General features: G+C 39.3%; 2 protein-coding genes across 2 annotated transcripts; one reads left to right on the top strand and one right to left on the bottom strand.

Moving 5' to 3' along the window:
- Positions 1-1,712: 1,712 nt before the first annotated feature.
- On the top strand, positions 1,713-2,297 carry LOC108751559 (putative uncharacterized protein FLJ37770; the record flags this gene model as incomplete). The annotated part of the gene is made up of 1 exon (XM_018491795.1): positions 1,713-2,297. A coding segment is annotated over exon 1 (585 nt), but the record flags the coding sequence as incomplete, so codon positions are not given.
- Positions 2,298-8,382: 6,085 nt separating this feature from the next.
- On the bottom strand, positions 8,383-9,118 carry LOC108751558 (uncharacterized protein K02A2.6-like). The gene is made up of 2 exons (XM_018491794.1): positions 8,891-9,118; positions 8,383-8,796 (listed from the first exon to the last, which is right to left on the bottom strand). Exons 1-2 carry the CDS (start codon positions 9,116-9,118, stop codon positions 8,383-8,385), a joined length of 642 nt encoding a protein of 213 aa, XP_018347296.1.
- Positions 9,119-10,725: the final 1,607 nt, after the last annotated feature.

Raw genomic sequence — 10,725 nt, 5'->3', positions numbered from 1 at the left:
AACGAAGCATCGTTACTCGCGACGAAAGCTTCGAGATTCCCGGAACCGCTATTGTGTTTATCACCCGCGTCACGTTTATCACTCGGGTCGCGTTTTTTAACATTTCCCTTTTTTAAACAATAACGAGCGATATGCCCCTTTTTACGACAGTAGTGGCATTCGTAATTCGCATATTTCTTTTGCTCGCTGTTGTGCTCTCGCGGCTTACCCTTTTGCGATTTTTCTTTGTGACGTCTTAAGCTAATGGTCGCTAGCGCGCTCGTCGTCTCGTCGACCTCGTCTGCTGCAGCGAGTTGATTCTCCTCCTTGATGAGTCTTCCGGTTAGATTGGAGATGGTTTGACTGGCTTCGTCGACGCTGTCCCAGGCAGTCACGAAGGCGTTGTACTTTGTCGGTAGAGATCCGAGAATCTTCGCCATGATGGTGACATCAGAGACTGCTTCGCCGATATCCTTGAGTTGCCTTGCCATATTTTCGACCTTGGCGACATGCGCGGCAACGGAATCGCCTACTTTCATGCGATATTCATGGAATCTGGTTGTGAGCAATAATTTGCTCGTTGCACTTTTTTGTTCGTGGATTCCTGACAGTTTTGTCCACATTTCCGCGGCACTATCGCATGTCACTAAATACTCAAGTTGTGGGTAGGTCATCGCGGACGCCATTAGTACCATGGCTTTTGCATTTTTTTGTGTCCAGGAATTTTGCTCTTGCCCTGCCTCTTCAGGCTTTACAGTGGTTCCATCGACTATCGCAAGCAGGTCATTTGCTAAGAAAAGCGCTCGCATCTGGAATTTCCACAGCTGAAAATTTTGCCCGTCGAACTTCGATATGTCTTTAATGTCTAGACTGCTTGAACCTGCCATTTTCTTGATTTGCAAACACAAATTATCACACGCGAGTCAATCAGGACAGATGACTATTTTTCGTGCGAATATATCACAGTCCTGCAAGCGAAAACTTGCGCACAGCTCGAGCAAGTAACACAGTGGTGAGTGAGAGAAAGAAACTTTATTATACTTCAATTAAACAACATGTACAGTGAAAAAAGAACGCACTCGCAGCGTTAACTCGTGACGGGCGGTAGAACAAAAGAAACTGAAACTGAACTGCAACCGGCATCGATTGCCACGTCGGGCAAAAAGGCGACGCGCATGCGCGAAACAAAATAACTAGCCAAACTAAAAACCGAAAAGTATACATGAACACATGCATATTTTTAATCGCAACATGGATAATGCACTATATTTTCCATACTGAACACAAATGACAGATTGATGGGTCTGCATTTTATACACAGGATCAGAGTCTCGCACTTGTATATAGAAAGATAACACATCCTTAAGAATGTGATAAGAATCACTGAGGAGGCCCGCACTGTTTTTCTCTCACACACTGTATATTTTATTTTCTTCTTCTCTCTTGCTCATTCTGTAATATAAAAAAATTATTAATATTAGTACGAGGTGTGATCAAAAAGTAAGGTGACTTTTTGAATTTCGCGCGCTCTGTACACTCTAATTTAAAAAATTTTTTGTTGTTGTGTTGGTACACTCGTCACGATCATATGTTCACAGTTTTGACTATATAGCATGTGTTGTTTTTATGTGTTTTTGCGTGCTCGGCGATTTTTTGCTTTTGAAAATAATGGAGCAGAGAGTTTGTATTAATTTTGTGTAAAAAATGGTATTAAGTGTTCAAAAACTCTTGAAATGTTGATAGTGGCGTACGGTGAGTTAACTTTGAGGAAAAAAAATGTTTATAAATGGTATAAGTTATTCCAAGAGGGCCGAGAAAATGTTAACGATGAACCTCGCTCTGGACGCCCCAGCACGTCAAAAACCGACGAAAATGTTCAGGAAGTGAAAGAAATTGTGTTGAAAAATCGTCGAATCACGATTAGAGAAATAGCTGATGATCTTAACATATCGTTTGGCTCATGCCAATCAATTTTAACGGATGTTTTGGGTATGACACGTGTGTCAGCGAAATTCGTTCCAAAACTGCGTTCCAAAACGTCGTTACTAGTGAGTAGTTTTTTGGCCAAAAACAATACTATCATCATGCCTCAGCCACCGTATTCACCAGACTTGGCCCCCTGCGACTTTTTCCTCTTCCCAAAATTGAAAAGGCCCATGAAAGGACGAAGATTTGCGACGATTGAGGAGATTAAGGCTGCATCGCTGGAGGAGCTCAAGGCAATACCCAAAAGTGCATTTCAGAAGTGTTTTGACGACTGGAAAAAGCGCTGGCACAAGTGCATTGTATCAAAGGGGGATTATTTTGAAGGGGATAACATAATTTTGGATGAATAAATGAATATTTTTTTATAAAAATGAAAAGTCACCTTACTTTTTGATCACACCTCGTATATTGTATTATTAATATATAGGGTGCGGCAGAGAAACTTACTTTTTTGAAAAACGCGCCAAACGGCAAGGGGTGAAGGTAAGAAGCTGGGAGGGGGTGCGTCCGAAAGGATAGGTCCTCAATTTTTGTTCCCCCCACAGCCAGTCTCGATCATGCTTTGGACAAGAGAGCATCGCGCGTTTGCCGTCGAGGCATACTTTGGTAATGGCCGCTCCATTGTCGCCACTCAACGTGCCTTTCGAGCGCGCTTCATTATTCCTATGGGGTTATTTGAAGTCTATTGTTTACAACGATCGACCAGAGACCCTAGCTCACCTGAAGACAAACATTCGGAACGCCATCGCCGAAATACCGGTGGACATGCTTCAGAGAGTGACGCAAAACTTCAGAAATCGACTCAATCAGTGCATAGACAACGGCGGCCGTCATTTGATAGATGTAATTTTCAAAAGTGCATGAAAAAAAATTTGATGAGGTGATCTGTAAGAGGAAAAAAGAATTATACCGATATCTGCAATAGTTTCGTTTTTATTAACCTTTAAAAAAAGTAAGTTTCTCTGCCGCACCCTGTAATAAGAGAAATAAAGTAACTTACTCGAATAGAGGTTCGTATGGTTCCATTCCGAATAGATATTCCAGGTACAGGGGACCATTCTTCCACATATCATACATATATTCCTCCCTATACCACCGTCGCTCGGCGCGTACCGCGCGACGGTGGTTCGTGAAACCACGAATTGTGATGTGGCATGTGCCACATAGACTGTAAGAAGTTATAAATAAAAAATAATTATAAAACTGCCAACGTCTAAGAGAAAAAATAACCTAAACTAATCAGGTTCGGAATACATCCACTGTAGTATTTCCCTAGTTTTCGTATGCAATACTTTCCAAAAATAAAGATCTTGTTCTTTTCAGCTTGAACTTTGGCACCGATTCACCTTTCTTCCTCTTCTTTCCTTCTGGAAAGAAAAAGAAGAAAAATGAACCGATTCAAAAACAAACATGCCTAATATAATATATATCCATACATATAAAATTTTTTTCCGAGTTACAGCTCATAAGCTGGCTTTTATTTTCTTTTTGTAATTATTTTACAAACTTGTGAGCTATAACTTGGAAAAAAATTTTATATGTATGAACATATTCGTATATTATTGACAATGAACTTAATTCCTGCCGTTCGCTGCTAGAGGATGCTAACTCCAATGCTGGCGAGTTTCGACGGTGAAGTCGTATGTCTTTTATAGTTTAGACATCGCTGAAAGTGATTCAATCCTCATAGGTTGGATTTCTTGACGCCAGAGATTTTTCAATCGATTGAAAATGAACCGTAATAAGCTGTTTTTCCGACATGTGTTTCTTCACTACTTCGACCTCTAGAAAACCGCAGCTGAAGCGCATCGCTCATTATTCAAAGTATATGAAATTCTATCGAAAAGAACATGTAGAGTTTGGTTTGAACGCTTCTGAAACGGTGATTTTGATGTGAGAAACAAAGAACGTCCAGGACAGCCGAAAAAAATTTGATGATGTCGAGCTGCAAGAATTGCTCAATAAGAATTCAGCTGAAACGCTTTTAAAGTTGTCGAAAGCGTTAAATGTTACTTTAAAGGCTATCTCAAAATGCATACATGGAAAAGATTATTTCATAAGGAAGGGAGATGGCTCACATGAGTTGTCAGAAAATGCCATTTTGAATCATTTATCTATCGCGACTTCTTTGCTTGCCAGGCAAAGAAAAAAGAGTTTTTTATGGCGTATCGTTACTGGCAATAAAAAATGTATTTATTTAGATAATCCCAAGCGGAAAAAATCATTAGTGGATCTCTCGGCCAACCAGCCTCTTCAACATCAAAAAGGAAATTTACGGGCATAAGACCTTACTCTGCATTTAGTGAAACTAGAAGGGTATGCTGTATTACGAGCTTTTACGTCCAAATGAAATCGTTACAGCTGATCGCTACAAACAGTAATTATGCCGATTGAGTGATGACTTGATACAAAAAAAATCATCATAGCCAACAATCGACACAAAGTCATTTTATTGCATGATAACGCTCGACCGTATGTTGCGAAAAGCGTGAAGCAGATACTTTTATAACTTGAATGAGAAATTCTCCCGCATTCAGCGTACTCTCCAGACTTGACACCGTCGGATTACCATCTCTTCCGATCGATGCAATAACGGACACATACTTCTCCAGTTACGAAGAAGTCCAAAAATGGGTGAATGAATAAATCGCCTCGAAAGATACTGCGTTCTATCGTCGTGGAATTATCCTGTTGTCTATTCATTCATCTTCCTTTCGAAACAAATCAATTTTGGAGACAAAAAAACGGCAGAAATTAAATTCACCACCTAATACATTGACGGTCGTCAGATTCGGAACACTTCTTAAATTACGGTTAAATTATGGAGCTACCAACATCTAGAAAAAAAATAAGCTAAACTAATGGCTTCTGCACACTGGATGCGAAAACGTTTGCCGCGCGGCAAAATGTGATGCGATAGTCAATAAGCTTACAACTCCTGTCACGTCCATAACAATTTAGTAATTATTTTTTTAACAGACTTCAAGTAGCACAGGCACCAAATCTCTAGAGATGTACCTGACCCTTTTCTTCGACACTTACAGTCGACAGAGCGATCAATGAAATGAATTTTTAGGAACGCCCACGGGCAAAATGTGGGAGAGAATGCAGAGTAGCAGCGCGCGTCGTCTAAAGTGGACACGCGCGCAAACACCGACTCCTTCCTTTGTCTGCTCAATCGCTCTAGTTTTAAGAAACCTAATTTCAAATTCAAATATAATTTTTCTTTCTATTTTCAATTTCCAAATCTAAAAGTGTTAGTTCTAACTTCTAAACCTAGAATCATATATTCCAATTCCTATAATCGTAATTCTTCAATTTAGTTATAAAATAATTATACTTTTGCGTAAAATTAATTAGTAGACCGTTAATTAGTGTACCGCGTAAATTAACATTAAATACACGTTTAATTAACCAAATTTGAATGAATCCTTTGGAATCCCCATTTTTCCTCGCCGTAATTTCGATAACATAATCGCTATAAAATTAGTGAAAAGTGATCGTCCGTCCAAGAGAGCAGTTTTGGCAACTGAATTTATCCAGAAAGCTGAAGAGGCCTTGTTGCATCGACCACCTCTTTAACTGGTATTTGAGAGCATCAACTGAGTATCTCTCAAGGTAAGAAAGTCTCTTCTGCATTTGTCAACTTCGCCATCGATGAATCACACGAAGCAAGGAGGGCAGTGCCCTCCATTCCCGCGTTCGCGCACTTCAATCGATACTCGGATCCTATCAGTTAACCCGTACGTCACGTGGATACATAGGTTGTTATGCATCCGCTTTGTTCGACCAACATAAAGAGAGCGGAATAATTAAATGTACTGAATGTTACATCGTGCTACCGATTTCCGAAAGAGAGAATTATTACGGGGTTTTGCGTCATTACATTTGAATTACCCTGAACGGTTCGAAACTTACAACGCGTGCGTGCTAGTATTGGTTACGCTTCGCGCAGTTGCAACTTGCTCCGAATGCCCCAGAGTATTAGAAAGATTTCTCGTATTCTTAAGAGTGACGAAATAGCGACTATGGAATGAGTCCGAATCTACGATCGCTATATCCACCGTTCATTTCTAGCCAATCACTAAATTGGACAACCCCCGCTCGCAGCCTCGTCCGACGCGTGGAATCGCGAGTTTCCTATCCCACTTACAGCCTCAGGTTGGTTCGAAACCGAAGATTGGCCGGAGACGTAACACTTCTAACATGTTCATTAATTACCGCGTCTCATTTTGCCGCGCAGTAGGCGTGTCCGCGTCCAGTGCAGAAGACATAATTCAGTTCGGAATACACTCTCAAGCCGGTATTCGGTTCATAGTCGGTTCTTATTTTCTTTAAGATTATTTTAAGTAATGTCTTAAAATGTTCATACGGCTCTCTGATTGGTTCGTAATATCTAAGAACTGTAAAACAGTCTTAAATATAACATCCGACTATAAATATCGGCCTCAGTGTGTATAGCACTGTATGTCTCATCAGAGTCCATGTACGTACACGGAATCAAAACGACGGACTGGATTTTTTACTAGAAAATTAAGTTCACTATAATTCCGTTCCGTAAGAACTTTCTCTACCCGTTCCATGTAGTCGAAACAGAATGTCACCTCGGTCGCAATTAATTTGTTTGATTTAATTTAGGTATTTCGTCATTTTAATGCGACTAAATAGTATAAATTTATGGAATTATCTTACCTATAATATCACGTTGAATACTCAAAAATACTGAACTATAAAAGCAAAATATATTTTGTTATCAAAATTCTATTCCGTTCCGGCTACATGAGCGGTAGAGAAAATTCTACAGAACGGACATGTTCAGCTAAGGGTGCCATCCCATTAGCCCATCTACAATAGATTTTTAAGTTTTAAGTCATAAGAAATGGACGAATCACACTCGATTATTTTTCTCGCATTCGGCTATAATTGAATAGTTTCTTAATAGTTTCAGCTTAAGACTTAAATCACCTATTGTAGATCCGGACTTAAGCACGGATCGGATTTTTCACTAGAATTGAGCATTCGTTCCAGATCCATTTCGTAACAGGGCCCCTATTCTTGAAAAGAAATGTATATAAAGTCTAGGGAAATACCACAGTATATGTTACGTATATTATAGTATTATCATAGAATTTCGTATACGTCGCTTCAATCATAAGTAGATTAGGCTGCTTTCACATGCAGCGTAACTTACATAAGCGTAATTTGCGTCAACCCATCAAATTGTATCAAATTATATCAGCTACTACGCTTTAAGGTTCCTCACTAGTCGCGACGGCAATTTATGTTGTAATTATGATGTCAAAAGCGAGGAATGACACGTTAATATATATTGTTAATAATGCACGTCATTTTTTAATAAAGACAATTTGAATAAAACAAAACGACGAAATCGCTTTAAAACACTTGTAAAAATCGATGAAAATTGTCCTTTTCTCCCTTGACAGTGGTCAAGGGAGAAATAAATGGTCGTAAAAGGCATGTAAAGTGAGCCTATAATCGAGCAGAAACACACCCGACAGCTGTTGAAACGAGTAAAATGTACACTTTTACATATAAAATTCCAAGATAACTTTAGTTTTTATCGATAATTACGACTTTGATAACGAGACAAGTCATATTTTCATAATTAAGCAAATAATAACAAAATGGCATGCAACCTAAATTTCGTCATCAAAACGTCACTTTTCCACACCTATAAGTTCAGCCATTTATCGTGGTGCGGCGTTGTAACACACATATAAGCACGAGCCCATATACGTGTGCTCGGCACGTCAAGAGTAAACGAGATAGCGAACTCTTTCTCACACTAGTCGCTTGTTTGCCTTCTTGGCAATCTCAGCCGCTTGGCGGCCCATAGCATCGATAAGTGATAAGGATCATTCTAAGTAACATATAAGTTTTAATAAATTGTAGTAAATGTACCCCTTCCATTAATCCAGAAGTACAAGATAATATAAATCATGTTAAAACGCAACAGTTTATGAAATATTTACGATTTTTCATGAGCGTTAAATATCTCCTTCATAATCTCGAGTAGCAAGAATAGTTCAGTAGAAGTAGAATTTTAAAAAAATTATAAACCAACATTTCTCTTCACAAAAATCTTCGGAAAGCCACCAGAAAAGAAATGCGTATGTTCGAGACTCAAGACTTGTGAAGAAAATATGCGAAAAAAAATTGAATAGTTGCAAAGAGCACGTTTTTTGCTTATAAAAAAGAAAGATATTGATTATATGGAAAAAAATTCGGTATGAAAAATATAGGTATTCGACCTACAAAAATGAATATCTACAAAATGATACGTGGAACATTAAAATCGATATATTAGTTCAATAAAAAAAAACTTAAAAACACCGAAAAAGGTCCTTTTTTCACTCGCTCTCTGTTGTGAAATTTAAATGCAAAGCTTCGAAATTTTCATAAAATGTAGCCCTTGTAATGACGAACAAATCTAGGATGAAACCGTTCTATCATGACATTAGAGACGGGGTGATAGGCTGTGGTCCTGATCTTCTCGGCACCTATTAGACGGACTAGTGTCTGAAACAACATAGATTCAAATTGGGATCCACGATCCGTAGTAAGTACAACTGGTGCACCAAAACGTGCTATCAGGATGTATAAAAGGCCATTACGATGGTATCCGCACACGCCGATGATGGGAATCGCCTCAGGCAATCGCGTGTAACGATTGATGGCGGTGAAACAGTACCTGTAGCCTTTGAACAGTGAAAGTGGTCCGACAATGTTGAAATGGATCTGATAAAATCGGGAATCAGGAATCTTGATGTGTTCCGGAACATTTTTGTTGTAGCGCTGGATCTTGACGCACTGGCAGGATAGGCATGTCTTCACCCATTCAGATAAATCTTTATTCATTCCAGGCCACAAATCTTTGCGCGATGAGATTGATAGTAGCTCGTACTCCCGGATGAGACAGGCTATGTACTGTCTCGATAATTGCTTTGCGCAGGGAACCGGGTACATATGGTCGCACGTCGTCCTGAGAGATGTCGCAATATACTGTACGATTCGTTTTATCTAGATGAAGTTTCCGTAATTTCAGGCTGGTATTAGAATTTAATAATGCCTTGAGCTCTTTGTCGACGCTTTGCTCTTGTGCTAGTTCGTCCGTTGTGACCACGACTGGCATATAGCGTTACTGGCACCTGACATTTAGATAATTTTCGTCGTAAACTGACCAATTAGGTCCAAATGTCACAGTTGTCGTGATGATGCCTTGCTTGACTTCTGATCAAAAGCGTAGACCAACGGCTTGTAATCGATTGCCGAACATTCGTGACCTTCGGCATATGACGGAAATATTTTACAATATTATAAATGACAAGCAACTCACGGTCGTAGGCGCTGTATGTCCGTTAGACGACAAAGGACTTCCTGGAAAAGAATCGTAGTGGCATCCATTCTTCGTTTTGCAGTTGTTGCAATGTGTGCACCCATTGCCGTGTCTGAGGCGTCGGTGCAAAAGAGCAGCGGAGCGCCTTCTAACGAGTGGGCTAAAAGTGCGGCGTCTGAGAGCTGCCATTTGCATTCAGTGAATGCATATTCGGCTTCAGGGGTCCACGTGATTGGGCGCTTGTCTCGTTTGCTCCTGCAATGATGATGTATAGAGGTACTTGGATGGTAGCATCCTTGACAAACCTGCAATAGAAATTGATTAGGCCATGAAAATGGCGTAATTCCGCTACCGCCTTTGGTTTTGGATAATCCGCGACAATCTCGACGCGTTCCTTTATTGCTGGTGCCGTCTTTATTGATGAAATACTTCAGATAGCGTACTGAAGACGCATTAGATAAATTAATAGATAACCCAATCTCTTTAAGACTTCGCGGATGTGTTGTTCATGCGGGTCTTTTGAGGCAATTAGTATTGTACTATATACATTTAAATGAATTAATTTCAGAAATGATAATTGCGTGCCGATATGGTTATCGGACTTTCAACGCAATCAATCTGAAATATTAATAATTCCCCTAAATTTCCCAAATCTTAAAAAATTATAATAAATTTATTGCGAAAAATATTGCCTCGGCCGGGAGTCGAATCTTTTGCATTTCGTACGAGGCAATATTTTTCGAAATAAGTTTACAGTTTTTTAAAGTAATGTATTTAACATAAACGGTCTTGTTTCCAATCATATTGTTAATAAATAACATTTTACTTCGAAATAAAATTATTTTATGAAGGAAAATGTATCACAATATCTAAATAAAAAAATCTTTTGAGACGCACGTTAATGAAAGCTGTAATTTTTAGCGGTCAATAATATAACATTATTTGTACAGCTATTGAACATTACATTTATATTTTGCAACCGCACTCACGAGTGTGGTGCAACTTCGTCGCGCGGTCGCAACTAATTTTCTCGCTTATATAGTCAAGTTGCATGTAACTTCAAAAGAAATGCGACAGAAATGTATCTTTACGCGGCCACTCTTCAGGGCAACGCAAAATCTTGAAACTGATAGTTGGGCGCCAGGCACGAGTGAGCGTGCTACTTTCTCAAAATCATTCGGTATATTCTCTATACGATATTCTAACGAGCTGCGAACGCGGACGGTACTCGTAACCGGTAGCTCAGCCTCGGAAATGGCAGAGTGGGCGGTTCGTGGTCGAGGATAGAAGATCGTTTGGAGAAACGAATGGCGACGGCAATAAATCACACTATAATTAGTAATAAAAAAGAGTAACAAATATTTGATTAATCTTCGACTTCGTTTATACTCATTGACAAGATC

This window comes from Trachymyrmex septentrionalis, unplaced genomic scaffold (assembly GCF_001594115.1).
Source record: "Trachymyrmex septentrionalis isolate Tsep2-gDNA-1 unplaced genomic scaffold, Tsep1.0 scaffold5, whole genome shotgun sequence".
NCBI lineage: Eukaryota > Metazoa > Arthropoda > Insecta > Hymenoptera > Formicidae > Trachymyrmex > Trachymyrmex septentrionalis.
The sequence above is the reverse complement of the archived record's forward strand: the minus strand, read 5'-3'. Positions and strand labels throughout refer to the sequence as shown.